We start from the raw sequence: 16654 nt of genomic DNA, 5'->3' as shown, positions 1-16654 counted from the left end.
AGGTAAACCAAATTAATAATGCACTGCCTGCACTGTACAGCATGAAGCCTACCTAAGCAACTTGCTGGCTAATGTATACTGGCACAAACCAGGGAAATAAAGAACTGCCACACTTTTGCTTTATGAAAAATATCGGTTGGGATGTAAAGACTGCATTAGTGTTTGTAGTACTTGGAATTTATTGAATAATATTTCTTGCTGACAATAAAATCTATAAAGGCATTTTGTATTTACACAACCACGTTTCATATTGCACCTTGTTTTCTTGGGTAAACATAAGTGGTCATGTTCCACTTGCCTCAACTACTACTTAGCTAACCTGTACTGGTAGTTGAGCGAGTTTGCCTGAAAAAGAGTTTATCCTGCATACCCTACCTTCTTTACATTAATCGACCCTACCATTCAACATATACTGTATACCTTATCTCATCCTACACTGATACTCCGTCATGCCACTACATCCACATGCCCCACCATTTATTCCACTATGTCTTGTGTTGAGTGCTCTTTGTGCACAGTCTACCATCTACACCCCTATCTCAGCTTTTTGCCAAAAATGCTACTCAATATTGCATCATATCATCCTAATATTAGCCTCTTACCTAAAGTGACCTATCCTACTCCATCCTCCTCTGTCTGATTCTGTTTCATTCTATCCTCCTCTTCCCTTTCTCTTCTCTTTGGCATTAGCATTGCATCATCTTGACGCTGTGTTACCCTGTCCTTGCTGTCCCATACTGCCGGGTTATTCCATCCCTCTCTTCTCTTACCCGTGACTTCTCTTCCAGTTTGGTCATCATGATAATGTTGGCCGTGTGCTGCTCCCAAACCATCCTCCAGAATTCCCCGAAAGTCTCAGGGAGGGGTCCCTGAGTGGCGATATAGGCATTCTGACGGCGGTAGCCATCAATATAGTTAGCGTTGATGTAGTCACTGCCTGGGACACCTGTGTAATGAGAAAAAAGTGTAAGTTACAGAGGATGGTGGGGAAAAGAAATGGAAAGAGATGTGTGCAAGGTGAGGAGGAGGATGAATTGTGACAGGTTGAGGTGGGAGAGAGAGGGGAGAATAAACAAAGGGGAACAGGTGGGTGAAATAGATGCCACTGATGCTGAAATATGCTTTCATGTCTCTCCAATGCACCAAATGTGTGATAAATGGCATCAGGGTTGAATGCTTCTGCACTGATCACACTGAAACAGTATCTGTCTGCGTTATTTTCTTTGCAGATGAACCTGTTTCTTATTTGGATTCACGGTGAAATATTCTATACAGATTATTTAAAGGCTGCTGTCATGAAAGCAGGTTTATGTCACAGTAATAAAGGGTGCAGATCATCTGAGGTCATGGCTGGGAGATTAATGTTTTCACAGGGCCAAGCGTCCTTTGGTGTTGGATTGTTCAGCCGTCTTGTTTTATAATACATGCTAAGACGATCATGGGCCTAATCTGAGTATACTCTGGATGTGTCGCTTTGAATGGCAACATGACTGTAAGGCCGTCTCTGTGTAAGACTCGGCTGACACTGCTTGTCCTGGAAGGGATTGTGTGTATGTGTGTGTGTGTGTGTGTGTGTGTGTGTGTGTGTGTGATGTGAGAGACCATCTGTGTGTGTTTGATTTAGGATCAGTCCTGCTCATCTGGGGCCTAATACCATAATCCCAAAAATCACTGAGTCACAGCTCAAACATGCACACACACACCAAAACAGCAAAGTACACACACGGTAATACACACAGACGTGTACGCGTGCATTCAGCCGTGACCCGATTCTGCCGAAGTGGGACACAAAAACTCCTTTTGAGTCGTCTGATGGCAGTTTACATTTAAAAAGATAGAAGTCAATGAGCAAACAGTAGAATCCCGACAGGACGAAAACTCCTGCAGCTGATTCTCCTCTGGCGGCTTATTCTGTGAGCACGACTCAGTCCCATACAGTTGTAAAACCCCAAGCCTCCACTACACACACACCACACACACACATTTAAATGACAGAGGAATACAGGGTGTTTACACAACTTACTTTAAATGGGATGGGGACAGACGGTAAGAAGAGCTTCAAACATATGTTTATCAACCTCAGTCTTTAAAAGACAGCTTGGCTAAATGCTTTGATGTGCTACAACTTTATTGCAAGGGACTACAGCAGAAGCACTGTGCAGATAAAACAAACACACACACACTTCCAGTCACTTGGTGGCTACACTGGCTTGGCAGAGAGTGTGTGTTCATGCAGCATGTGTGGAGGAGACTGGGAGCAAAAGTGCATATCTGCGCTTGAGCACATCCCAAGCACGTGTTTTAAATCCATAGTAGAGTGTGTGTGTGTGTGTGTGTGTGTGTGTGTGTGTGTATGGTTGTGCTCTTGTGTGTTTTGGACATGCTCAGGAGTATATGTGTTTTCTAAGCTGAAAGAAAGACAGACAGCCAGGGCTCCAGGACAGGCGGGGGTGGAAGGGCTGCTCACACATGCTCTGCCCAGATAAGGCTCATCTGTTTGGGCTTGGCCTCCCACTGCCTCCCTCTCTCCACATTGGAGCTGCCAGTTTCTCTGCCTCAGGTCTTTCCCAGCTGAGGTGGGTGAGTGCGCTTCAAAACGCACACTGAGAACAGGAGTGAGACTATTTTTTTTTCTTCGTCTAATTTTAGATTGTTTAAAAAGACCAAATCTGGTAAAATGGCTGCACTGTGAAAATATAGGCTATTAATAAAATGTGAGCCTAATTTACTCCATAAACATTAAAATGGTCAAATGAGAGGCCATATCAATAATATGATGTGGTGACACAGTGGGCAGAATCCTGCCTGAATCCTGAAAATTTTTAATGGCTGATGCAGGCACAGGCATGTTTGTGTGTGAGAATTGGTAATGAAATGTATCTTGGGCTATTAATGTTCCATCCGTCGTGGATAGCAGCTTTCACACACTCAAATTAGCACAGATAAACTCAAACACATGTGTACTTCCATACTCGTGATGACTCTCATTGACATTCTGCAATCCTTAGCCTCTATTCCAAATCTTAATCATCACACCTATGTGCCCAATCTAAACACTTGACCTAACTTTAACCCTGAAACCAAGTCATAAACCTCAAACAGCCCTTTAAAGGAGTGACCAAAATGCCGTCACTTTCTAAAAATGTCCTCATTCTCAAGTGAGTCCTCACAAAGACAGAAGTACATGAGAGAAGACACACACCCACACAAACACACTGGCAGCATGTCTTACCCTCAATGCTGGAGAGTATGACCCTGGAGTGATCATAGGCAATGACGTTAGCATAGCGGTTCTTTGGTTTGTTGACCTCCAAGTTGGAGTTCTCCCATGTGAACTGCTGACCGGGGTCGATGGACTATAAGACAAAAAAGACAAGGTCAGAGAGCAAAAAGCAAACAAAAGCAGAGAATAACAAAAGGTACCACTATCAAACTAATTCTTGAATAATATTATGCATATGCTATGAGCATTACCACTTATTGACAAATTGAGTGTTGGCAAAGAAGTTGGCAAAGGGATAGTTTGGATCTTTTGAAGTAGGGGTGTATGAGGTACTTATTCATAGTCAGTGTATTATCTATAGTAGTTGCGGCAGGAGTACTAACTGCTGCTGTGGAAGGGGCGCAGCAGTGAAATCTATTTTAGCCACCTAAAAAAAGTCCTACCAAAAAATAAATCATTAACAGTCTAGCCCTTTCCGACGCGGAAGCCTTTAACGGCTTCAGTTTCTGATCTGTTCTCTTGTCTGAGCCACAAGACTCCACTAGTAAAAAAAATTAGTAATTTTGGCTCGCAGACCGCAGTCTTGATCAGCTAGATTGTTTTAGGACTGCCGCTTGCAAATCAGAGATTCGAAACATTAGTCAGACACCCCCTTAGTGCACTGAGCTTCCTTTGATTGGAGCAGTCGTTTTTTTGTTTTCTTCTCAGTCAGTGCACAGTGCACTGATGGGAATGTTTTGGTCGCCAGATTTAGCTGCAGAATGGGCGCTCCTCACTTTCATGCTGCTATTTGGTACAGGCAGCTGAGGACTCGGAGGCAGCTGCCCAGAGGAGGAGAGGCTTTGCCTCATCAGTCTCCAAGATAATGTTGTCTTCTGCCTTCTGCTTATAAATGGTGAATTTATAGCTCTCAGCAGCTCAATATGATATGGTCTCTGGCTTTTGTTTCATATCTACTGTTGACAAAAAACATGTTGCAAATTTCAGATCTGTCATTAACGTAGTTAGCCTGTTTACTATATTACTTTAATGTCACTGTCACCCTGAACGTCCCACTGAACCCTGTTCAAACTGTCAAACACAAGGAACAAATAGTCGAATATTCCTATTGAACAGCCAAATCTGATTCAACTGACAGGATTCTGAATCCGGTACAACCCTAGTTTGTGTTATTGTGCGACTCTGATGGATCCTAACTAACCCTCTTAAATGTCATTGTCACACAAGAACAGCAACACACTAACAGATCAAGGCAGTGGTAGCCCAGCAGCTCCTGTGTTCAGCGATGTTAAATTACTGTTTTTCTCAGTAGAATCTGGCTTTCAAGAGAGCAATGCAAGAGCTTGAGTTCCCTGTCAGAAAGTGCTGTCTGATGGCAAAGTAAAGTGGTAAAAATATTCCAAATATAGTTTATTAAACCAATATGGATTTTTTTTAAGGAGGCTACAACATGTTTTGCTGCTGCCCTCTTCCATAGTAATACATTGCTTCGCCTCTGTGTCGGTACTTTGACCTGCTTCTCCAAACTGGGGTGGTGCCGACCAACATCTACTGTATGTAATATACTGACTATGGATAAGTACCTCATACAACCCCACTTCAAAAGATCTGAACCATCCCTTTAAAATCTGCCCCAAAATGCAGAAAAAGGCATCTAGACAAGCCAGAACTGGACACTTCCATGGATTTAAGCTCACAAACACTGTCCCGTATTGCTGAAGCTTAACCGCACCATTAGAAACCAAGTACAAATTGAAAATTAACAAGGTATTATTGAACTTGGACAGGGATGTCGACAAACATGATATCCTGTTTCAAGAACCAACAGTGATGTAGGGACTTTCCGCTTTCGGCAAGAAAAAAAACCTAGCTACCAGAGAAAGATGATAAAAGCACATTAAATTCCTCTGGGAGAGAAAGGATGGTTGTGTTAGACCAACACATTAAGTTCCTGGAGGGTAATTACAGTGTAACCATCGCTGTTAGCTGGGAGAGGCAGACATGAGGTCATTATGGGGCTGTCAATGGAGAGGGACGAAGAGGAGAGAGCCAGGGCAATTTAGCAATTGTGAATATTTTACGACACATAATTATGGTTTGGTTGGGGAAAAAATGGACAGGAGTGGTACTGGTTGAGTGCACGCATGTATGTGTGTGTTTGAGGCTGTGCTCCGCACGCTGCCCAACATCATGTGTGTCTGATTATTACACCGCAATCATTTCTGGCCTCTCTCTCCCCCTCAATCCCTCCTCCATCCATCTCTCTCGTTCCCCTCGTTAAGGGTTCAGAACCGAACAAAGCGCACAGTCATGCAGAGGGAATGTGGGGCTCAACGGAGTGGTTCCAACTCGCACCACAATTACATACAGCTTCTCCCTCACTGTCTCTTCCACCCTCCTTCATCCTCTCTTTTCTCCCTAAAACATCCTCGCTCTGTTTTTCTACTCTTTGCATAATGTGTCCTTGTCTCCCTCTATATACGTATCTCTGTCACACACAATTTATCTCTCTCTTGTGGTAGCCAATTAGAGCCTTATGTCTGCTTTTTCACCCAGAGGCCGTTGGTCTAAACTTTTTTTTTTGCGAGAAAAAGAAAACATTTTTACCCCTTTAATAGCTCTCTGTGGAGCTCATTGTAATGCTTGCACTATTTTCTACATAGCCAGCATGTTGGGAAATATTTCTACTGATGTGTAGTCTTATTTAGTGCCACAGGTCAGCACACCAAGTTCAGGCACATTGTTATCTCTAAGTACATGCCTTTTTTGTTCCAAATTAACTGTGCTGCAAGTTGAAGGAAACTAATCAAGTAGTGTTGTTTTTTTTTTTTTTGTGGAGAATACTTGCTTCCTGTATCTCTTGGCGAGCTCTCTCTCTGACGCTGTCTCTTTATTTCTATCTCTGTTGCTCCTCTTTCTCCAGCAGAGCGTAGAAATAAGGGCTTGATAACCATCTGGCTGTAAGCAAACTCTCTTTGAGCTTGCAATTTCAATTTCCTTCTTATATTTGTATAGATAACGACAAGACAGTAGAGAGAGGAGCTTTATCTTGTATCGTTTCTGTTAGGGCCAATCAAAATGCAACTTGACTGCGGAGGCTACGTAAGGCTAAATCTATGGTGCTTTGTGCCGAAAGTGAAACTGAGCCTAAAAAACATGACGAGTCGACAATAAACGCGCGTGCGACTGCATCAAGGCCAGATGAATTTCCCAAGTTAAAGATTTTCAGGGACAGATAATCAGCATTCCTACCTCGTACTCTTGAGAGAACTTGAGATTGTCGTTTGCCTTGAGGCGCTCAGTGTGATCTGCCAGCTCAGAGATGGGGACGGGCGGGTGACTTGCCATGCCTGCCGAGCACAGAAATAGAAAAAGAGGCCATTTGGATATATGTACGACTAAAGTCTTTTGGAGGAAAATGTTAGGAGTAAGGATTTCTCAGAGGTGGTGTTGTTTAGTGCTCTGTCCACAGTTGGCGGAGGAAGCAAATGGAGGTGTTTTTTTTTTTTCTTTTTTGTTAAGTGACCATTTTCTCTCCAGGCAGACAGCAAGAACAATGTGCGTGTTCTGAAAGTTACTGAGGCACAATAACATGTCCTCAGAGTATATGCACACTGCTGGTGAAGACAAAAAATAGACTATGACACAGGCGGTTAAAAATTTAGCATGAAAAAAAAAAAAAAAAATTGGTATTTTTTTTTAAAGAAGTATTCCAGAGGCATTTTGATGAAATGTTGTCAATTCAAGCAGCTTCATCCTATATGGGATGGAAGGTTAGTTAGCATGAAAATGGGAAAGAAAAGAAAGAAGGAAAACAATGACAGCAGAAAGAAGAGAAGATCTATGGCGGACTAAGACCAACTAACTTGACAAACGGCGATAACCGCGGTACACTGATACACGGTAGGCTGAAAGGAAAACAACACCACAGTTAATCTTATAAACACTGATATTTTAACAATCACACATCAAACTACACAGTGTTTGTCCATATGTGTATCCTGGTGTGTCTACTTTACCTGGAGTCTGGAAGTTGATTCTGCGTAGCTCCACAGGATCAGTGGGATGGTGAGATGACATGGCTTTGCTGCAGGGGAAGCTGCCCTTCCTGCCTTCAGCCTCGGCCCTTTTCCTGGAATAACAGATCAACACGCAGAGTTTACATGTGCCTTAACTGCATGAATTGAACCTTTTAATGCATAAAAAAGGCTGAATCTGGAAAAATATTTGTAATTTTACGCATAAACTCAATTTTTGGGGATTTGTGCGAATGTTAAATTTCCGAGAAAAGCCGCATAAAATTGCTCCTTGGACATTTACAGGGAAGGATAGCTGTAATTCTGGGGAAATTTCTGTTTCAAATTGCTGGTTTAGTGTTGCAGCTTTTTATATGTTAATGACGGGCTCGATGTCTGGGATGGAGGTGGAAGTCTGCCTTTTTTCACAGAGCCTCCCAGGAGTTAAAAGTGACATCTAGTCTCCCATTTTCTTTGCTTTTACAGTATCTTTCAGCTCAAATCATTGACATGAACAAACTCCTGCAGCGCAGTTGTCATTGTTCCCTACTCTCAATACTTAGAATTTGCTTTTATGCCTCATATTTTCATCCAGTGCACTGTAGGTTACTATGCAATCATCAAAGAAACATCAAGGTAATCCTGACTCTACTGGGATCTATTATCTAAATCGTTCTTTGCAAAGGCTTTTCAAGGAAAATACCCCTGTAGGACAGAGGAAATGGTAATAGGTAGTGTTTGTTTACCTGTCAGGTTTGCTGGATCCAAACAGGGAGAGGAGCAGATAAAAGGACAGACAAGGATGAATAACATTAGTGTCCGATCAAAAAACAACAGGGACTAAAGCAAAGTGGAACTCATCGTTCTACCCCTATCATTAAAACTAATCTCTTTCTTATTGCAGTGTTAAATAAGTTAAAGGTATAGTGTGAACGATTAAGGGGGATTTAGTGGCACCAAGCAGAATTCCTTCAGTGTTCATTGTTCGGGAGGTTTTTACCGGAGCCAATTTATCTGCAGGGGTCGCTTCCTCTCCAAGACAAATAGACCTGGTGATTTAAACACAGGTCGCTAGCCCAGCACCTGCTAATTTGTGCTCAACTTTTTTCTCTGATACCTTAACATCCAGACATTCAGAGGATTTTTACCGGAAGCTGAATTATCTGCAAAGGTCTCTTCCTTTCTGAAACAGAAGGATCCAGTAATTTAAACCGGTTGTGAAGATGGCCAATGTGAAAACGCTAAAACACGAAAACACCAATGACCCTGGTGTTTGGTTTGTCTGTTCTGGGCTACTGTAGAAACATGGCTCTGCAACATGGCAGTCTCCTTAAAAGAAGTGGATATAAACGGCTCATTCTATGGAAGCAAAAACAGCAATTCTCAGGTGATTATACATTTACGTAAACATATTTATTTTTATTATATTCCATTTCTGCAAATATATCCCCTAAATCCTACACACTGTACCTTTGAATAGCACCTCCTATACACACAGAGATAAACATCCAATGCAAAGCTTAATGACAAAAAACTCTCAGCCCTGCATACACATTACCTCCCAGCTCATTCTCTTACTGTGACATCTACTTCATAAAAACATACTGGAAATATGATGTAAAGTGCAACTCAGCCACAAGTGAGACATTAATGGCGGTGGATCACCACAGGTTACACTCAGGGGCCTATGAACATTAGATTATTACCATCAAGGTTAATAATTATGCAATGCCACATCAGTCACAGCAATTATTCATGTGCATTAACAAAGCTCCAGCCAGCAGAACAGATGATTATCATGAATAATGCTAATGAGTGAGAATGTTATCTTTCCCTATCTGTTATGTTGGCTAACTGTGCTCCCTGTGTATAGATTTTTAAGAAGGGATTACAGAAAACACACAATTACAGCTCAATGAGAAGTTGTGAGCTCAACTCAGACGTGATAAGTAAACAAAAACAGATTGAGAAGTTAATAGTGTCGCCTGCAGCAGCACGGAATAGCAATAAATATACCTTAATGTTAGTCCTGTATGTTGCATAAATAATGGAAAGACATAATGAAGCAGCTGGGCTTTGTTCAGTCTCAGCTTGGTTCTGAGGTTTTGCATTTAGTTTGAGGTCTACGTCTGTTAAGCCCCTATAGCAGAGGTTTTCAAACTGAGGGGTGTGTGGGTGAGTTGTGGGGGCAGAGGTGTCATGTGAGGCAAATAAAGTGTTTTTTCAAATTCTTAGCGTCAGATTTGCAGAAATTTGTGTCAAAATGTATGGTCTTTCTCTGAATGATAACTCAGTTGGTTTTGAACACAGCCTTAATGCACATATCGTCAAATTTAGTGTGACTTACACTTTTCCAATAATATCATTACATCAGACTACATTACAAATAAATCCATAAATAAGCTTAGAAATCATACAAAAAATGACTTCATTACAAATCCAAAACTTGACTGAGAATGATCAGGTTTGTTTAAATTTCCTTAAGTACAGAAATAATCCAGTAATCTGTACATCCATAAGTACAGTGCAAAGAGGAACTACTTAGAGATAATTGATAATTGCCAAAAATGCAAACTACTTAACACTGGGCTAAAAAAAAAAAAAAAAGAAACTCAAGAGGCCCAAAGCTATTGGTGCGCTCCATTTGCACTGGAATTTCTGAGTTACTACTTGTGAATTTCGACCGGAATGTCCCCTTAACTCAGATTTCTGACTCGCAAAGTTGGAGGGACCTCACCAATCCTGACCTCAAAATCCAATACGGCTGCTCCAGGCTATTGTTATATCTCATTAAACAGTCGGACACACAGTATTTACCAACTGTGCACATGTGCAGATGTTGCTACAGTGTTTGTACAGCTATCCAAAATACAGCTTAATGCGTTGTTATTATTGACAAAAATAAATGAATGCTGTCTCACTTTGTCTGATTTGGGGCCCACAATGTCGCACTCTGAAAACTGCTGCCCTACAGCAATAGTTCAGATAACTTCTGAGAAGGACTATAAATCGTGCGTACCTCTCTGAGAGATAACTTACATTATTTCTCGTTTTTGACCTTGCTCTGTCGAAGACAATTTGACTACTGCCGCTTAAGATAGAGAAGCCCAACTACAGGTGAGGAATATTTTAAAATATAGCTGGCATATATTATACTGCCCTCAAAAATATTTTGCTTTAAAACACAGAGAAGCAAGAAGCCAAATTAGAAAGGAAAATAAATAAATCCCTGTGGAGTATCTATTGTCCTGTGAAGACGTAAGCTGCCTTTCTAATTATTTTTCCTTCTCTCGTATTCACCAAAACTCGTAAGCTGTCACACTGTCTCTTTTTTTGCTGCTCCTTTTCTCACCAATCCCAATACTTAATCAAACTTTTTTTTTCTTGTCCATCATGCTGTCCTTACCTCTTGAAGAGGAGGATGGCGATGACGATGCAGACGATGAAGATGACAGCCAGCACAGGCCCCACCACCCACAGCAGACCCTCTTCCTCGTCGACGATTGGCTGAGGATCGACATCCGATGAGGTCACGGGATCAGAATAAGGACTAGTGGCGTACATAGTCTGGAGGGAGACGTGGTTTTATGCATTTAGACAAGACTGCATTTAGATGGCTGAACTGAGTGGGCATGTTTGCACCTCTTACTCACATTCTCAGAGAGGTCAAGCAGCGCAAGCACGAAGACAACATACTCCTGTCCGTTCTGCAGACGACGGTTGTGGAAGTCACCGTAGTTTCGACCATCCCCTAGTGTGAACTCCATGGGGAGGAACTTGAAGTGAGCAGAGACATAGGCCTTAGGATCTGACTGGCCAGCCTGTCTGCGGATGCGGAGGGCACGACTCACGCTGGTCCTGTTGATCTCTTTCAGGAGCTGAAAGGGAGGAAAGCAGAGGATGGGAAATAGAGAGTTGACACAAAGGCAGCAAAAAGTTTGACAAAAGAGGGAGAAATTATAGAAAATGGGGGAAAATCAAGCAGAAATTGGTTCTAATTTTCATATGCCAAGTTCAAACAAAGTGCAACATCAAAGCCATCACTCTATGCCCTTAGACACTGCAATTCCACATTTAATTTCTCTGATACAGTAAAAGCAATGCAGTCATCTTTCTGCAATGCTAATACTATTTTCCTATCATCTGCTCAATATTTGGAGATTGTATTCCTGAGGTTCTTAATTTAGAAAAAAAACTCCTTGGAAAGAAGGAGACTTTTGGCAATTTTCCCTCACACAAAAACCCTCATCAGTGAAGGAACAATGGGCTGTATAGGGCATTATCACCTAAGCACAAATGTCTTCATCATCAACTGAATTGCCACCACATTTATCCACTGAGACAGAGGGCACCATAAAAACTCTATTGAAACTAATCTCACGCACATGAATTTGCTTTCAGAGCAGCATAATGAGGTGATGAAGTCTTTAGTAAAAGGCAGGAAGTGGAATTAAATGGGAAGTGTTATATGAGAGTATTGTTTGGATTGAACAGGCAATGGATGGCCAGGTCGTCTACCTTCACATAATAAGACACAAATAGTCTGATACAATAGAGGCTGCCAGGAGACTCAGCAGCGCTGCTCTTTGTTTATGTGACTTGAAAATTCAGTTTATTTCAAAATACTTCCATCGCCCATCAAGGGGAACATTGGGACAAGGGAGTTTGCAAACAAAGTCTGCATAGATAATTAATTTACACACAAAAAACTATCTAAAATAAAAATAGGACAATGTTAGAAACATATTGACATGTCAAAATGTGTGTGCGTCTATCAGTCTATACACAGGGTATACTGACAATTGGCAAAACGTAGTCAGATGGTCATTGATAATCTTATACTGAAGGCTTTTGTGAGATTGTTTGGTATGAACTGGGGGATTTTTGTGTTTTGACAATAATTTTAAAGCTGATATTAACAACCCTTTGCAGTCAGTTCTTGTTCTTGACTAAGGAAGCCCATATCCGCAAGTGTAATGGAAAAAACAAGGTCCCATAAGTCATTATAATGAGAAACTTTCTCGAAATAATGAGAACCCTAACCTAGCCCTAACCCTAGTTTCTCAAAACTTTGATATAAATAAGACATCATTTTAGAAAATTTGTCATTATTTTGAGATATTTTTTCATTTAAGGTACTAAGTTATTATTTTGGGAAAGTGTTTCATTATAATGACTTACAGGATCTTTATTTCCCCTTGACACACCAGACCTTCCTCATTATACTGAGAAACGTTCCTGAAATAAGGGTAAACTTTCTCAAAATGAGTTAGTAGCTCAAAATAATGACAAACTTTCTCAAAGTAATGACATATTTAAGATAGAAAAAAAACTTGTCTTAAGATACTGACTTAGTATGCCAAAATAATAAGAAATGCTCTTGAAATATTGACTTAATGTCTCCAGAGTTTGAGAAACAGTATTAACTCATCATTTTAGAATACCAAATGATCATTCTGAGAAAGTTTGTCATTCTAACAGGATCTTTTTTGTCCCATCACACACCAAACCTTGAGATCCAAAGTCATTCTTTCCAAAATAATACCTTAGTATCTTAAAATAATGACACTTTGTCAAAATTTGTTAGTATTGTTTCATGTCTAAAACCGGCAAAATTAAAAGTTCTCAGTTTTAAAATTATTCATTCAATAAATAGATAAATAAATAAATCTAAAATAAAAGCTACTAAAAAGGCCAGTAATGTCATTATAATGACTATAATGACAATTATAATGGCTAACATGATCTTTTCTTTTCATCACACTGGTGGAAATGAGCTTTCATATCTTTTATACATGACAAAGGGATGGAAACTTGCAAATAAATGAAAAAGTTCAGTCTAAAAATGATCTGTTGCATCTATCTAGAAAATGGTTATTTCAATATTTACTACAGCAATAATCTTTAGACAAGATAAAGTGTGAAGCAGAAAGGTCACAACCCTGTGGTGAGAAAACTGACTATCCATCTGATGAGTTGATGATCATTGCCATTACCCCTGGTCATCATTATCATTTCCCTCAGCATCAGTATCTCCTTATAATAAGCTCTTTATAATGACCATTATTTAGTTACATATTGGTACAAGCTCCTGTCTGCTGTGTTACTGACCTCATCCAGGTTCATCTGGTCGGGCTCCTCCCACGGATTCTGGAACTTTCCTACTCTTTGCTTCTTCAGTGGCACCACCACGATGTAGTAACCCCTGAGAAACAACATGTGCGGGCTTTAGGATTATTCTTGAACATCATGGAGAAACTACAGTGCTCTGACATTTAAAAGAACAGTTTGACATTTTTGGAATTAAACATAAAATATGGGTAACAGAAGACTGACACCTCTCTAATGCCAGAGGGATAAATGTTAAGCTACAGCCAGTTAGCTTTTCTTATTGCTTCTGCTTCAATGTTAAACTGCATTTTGTTGACTCAGTACCCGTGCAATGACAATAAAGCCGAATTTAATGAAGACTAGAAACACGAGCAAACAGCTAGCGTGGCTCTGTCCGAAGGTAACACAATCTGCTCCCTAATTAACACCTAATGTTTTATTTAGTTAGTTTAGTTCAGTTGTTTAATTATTGAGCTTGAGAGGTGAATGTGGGTGGATTTTGTTACCTTCAGACGGAGCCAGCCAACCTGTTTCAAGTGCTAAGAGTTTATATTCTCAACTAACTCTCAGCATGAAAGTGAGTAAGGTTATTTCCTAAAATGTCAAAATATTCCTTTAATGCCCTGCTTTGAAGAACTATGGAGTATTGTATCAGTAACACAGTATATTGCTGCAGCAGCAGCTGTGACACCGCACTCCTAATCTAAACAGTATGGTTGTTTTTGGAACAGACATTCATGTCTGAAGCCACGTGTGAGACAAAAACAATAATACCACTGGAGTAGGGGAATTTTTCAGAAGCAGGCAGACCATGAGCACCAGCCAAGCGATGAGGGCACAGACACCAAAATCATCCATGTGTCCTCAATAGATGACTCACCCCAGTGCTCCGTGCTTGCACTTGAGCATACGCTACAATGCCGAGTGGTACAGTGGAAAAGAGCTTATTTATGTAAGATGTGAGAAAAATTGTTACAGCTTTAATGCTGAAACAGCAAGCGAGATTTGCCTACTATGTGCTTCAGTTTTGCATTTAGAGTGGGGAGAGATAAGGTGGTCAATGCAGAAATCTCCCCCAAAAAATGCTTACAGTGTGTTTTATTATTGTCACTAAGTAATTTCAACATTCAGCTCATTACAGTTGGTGTTACTATCTTGGATCATCTAAAACTGGAGAGACTCTTATAGACACTGAAAGAGCAAAATGCTGTTGGGAACTAAAAGAACCCCCTAAACACTCCTGATGTGATGGGGACAAACTACAACCAAATGGCTGTAAGAACATGTGAGCAGCAGTGGAGTGATTCAGGATGTGCTTTAAGGCTGCTTCCACATGGTATCTATATTTGTTCTTGGTTATAAAAAAGGCAGATGAGATTATCAGCTTTGTGCTTTCATTTGGCCTGTTGTGGGAGTTCTCAGACTTGTTTTGCTGCCAACTCAGAGAAATCCCTCCTGATAGACCAATAAATGAAAAGCAGCAGCAGGAGGAGGAAGTGGAATTGGAGCAAATTCGGCACAGGTTACTATTAAAAATACTCCCATCCACACTCTACAACAAAACAAATTGTTCACTCTCACTCTCTTCACTTTCATCCATCGTCACTACCTGACTTTGGCTGTGGTCTGCACAGTCGGTAGCTGCACAGTCACCATCCCGTCTGCGTTGGTCTTTCCCACTATTGTGGGTTTGCTTTTTAGGATGTCAGGGGCGGTGGTGGCGGTGACGCGGTGCTGCAGACCCCCGGCACTGTTGGCCCGGTTGGTGAGCAGAAAGGAGTACTGGGTGTCTGGCTCGAGGCCCGTGATCAGCTTCTGAGTCTGCTTTCCATCCACCTCCACAGACTGGCCCTTTCCATACAGGATCTGGATGCAGGATGGGTCACAAAGTTTGAGAGTTAAAACAAATGTGACATCGGGTCAAACACACAATGTGGTACACACTGTCATAAAGTAGTTCTCAATGCCTTTATTTAGCTCAAGAGAAAGAACCAGGCTTGTAGCTGTTTTATTGGTCTATGTTATTATGCTTAAGTTAAAAAGTCTCAATGTTTTTGCCTGTTGTCTTGTAAACTGAACCAATGTATCAAAAACAGTTCACATAACATCCTATGAATAAGCTCCTTAGGACTTAGGAAAATGAATCACGGTCATGCCACATATTGACATGACATTATGTCTTTAACGTAACTCAATGTTGACTTTTGGTTTCACACTAGAAACAAACCCCAGTCTCCTGGGTCAAAGTCCTGTGTTTGTCTGACCTGTCCACCACGCTGATCGCCTTTCTACATGGACTTTGTCTCTCTTTATGCTACGTCTCCTTCTTTGCTTCCCTCATATGGGGGAAGACAGACTGTGGAGCATAGTTCACGTGGTGATCACGGGTGGATTATGAGATAGGGCACAAACATGCAAAAGACCCAACCACTTCTCGTACACAAGAGCAAGACAGACTGGCTTTGTGGTGGTTTTGCCTTTTTTTGTTGTCGTGTTGTGTCTTTCTTCAGTTGTTATGCATCTTTTGGTGGTTTTGTCTCTCTTTTAGGTAATTCTGTGTCTTTTTTTGGTTGTTATGTGTCTCTGTGGTTGTTTTGAGTCTCTCCTTGGTTGGTAATTTGAGTAACTTTTTTTGCAGGCCTTGGGGGCCCCTGACACTTTGGGCCCCTAGGCCTGTGCCTGGTAGGCCACGGATTTATGGTGATAACAGCCCGCTGGCTCACAATTACATGGGATATATACTAATTATAGTGCATTATGTATAAGTAGGAAATGGGGAATGAGAGCAGCCTGACTCAACACATTCTCTACTTAACATAGAAAGTCTTCCGGCAGTTCAAGGGGCATTATGTGCCTACAAGACTTTATCAATCATCACACAGACAGTGTTGGGTTTCATTGAGAGCAACCTGACAGAGAAAAATAGGCAAAATAACTGCTTGAAAATAATGCAATAAAAGATGCTGATTTTCTAGTGAGTCACTGTAGAACAGGTAATTTTTTTCTACCCTCTTTTCCCCCCATCCTTTATTTTCAACCTGCCTTTATTTACTTTTAAACCATTTGAGGCCTGGCCTATTTGAAATCTGTTTTCTATTTGACTACATTTGAACATGAGAAAAAAAATGCAAATGTACTTACGGTGAACGGCTGGGCAGGGTTCTTGTCTCGGATCTCCCAAGACAGCAGAACGGAGTTCTTCATGGCAGCCTTTACTCTGAAGTTGGTGGCAAAAACTAAGGTGCAAAAAAATATAAAACAAATAAACATGAATATGACTGCAGTTAATCTCTCCACTGAACCA

At 40.9% G+C, this 16654-nt stretch overlaps 1 protein-coding gene across 16 annotated transcripts in view; it reads right to left on the bottom strand.

The window, feature by feature from the left end:
• The window catches only part of ptprdb (protein tyrosine phosphatase receptor type Db), a 221123-nt gene that overhangs the window by 27114 nt on the left and 177355 nt on the right, over nt 1–16654 (bottom strand). For 5 of the 16 annotated variants that reach the window (XM_033624615.2, XM_033624637.2, XM_033624619.2 and 2 more), the window contains 11 exons: nt 16492–16586; nt 14960–15216; nt 13351–13444; nt 10893–11117; nt 10646–10806; nt 7986–7997; nt 7243–7355; nt 7090–7131; nt 6476–6573; nt 3233–3356; nt 771–946 (listed from right to left, as the gene is read on the bottom strand). In XM_033624615.2, coding sequence (XP_033480506.1) covers nt 771–946; nt 3233–3356; nt 6476–6573; nt 7090–7131; nt 7243–7355; nt 7986–7997; nt 10646–10806; nt 10893–11117; nt 13351–13444; nt 14960–15216; nt 16492–16586 — 1397 coding nt within the window. The remainder of the gene's footprint in view (nt 1–770; nt 947–3232; nt 3357–6475; nt 6574–7089; nt 7132–7242; nt 7356–7985; nt 7998–10645; nt 10807–10892; nt 11118–13350; nt 13445–14959; nt 15217–16491; nt 16587–16654) is intronic. The other 11 variants (XM_078164858.1, XM_078164864.1, XM_033624634.2 and 8 more) reach the window with 3 other exon arrangements.

Source organism: Epinephelus lanceolatus, chromosome 3 (genome assembly GCF_041903045.1).
Source record: "Epinephelus lanceolatus isolate andai-2023 chromosome 3, ASM4190304v1, whole genome shotgun sequence".
NCBI lineage: Eukaryota > Metazoa > Chordata > Actinopteri > Perciformes > Serranidae > Epinephelus > Epinephelus lanceolatus.
This window is presented reverse-complemented; position numbering and strand designations above follow the sequence as displayed.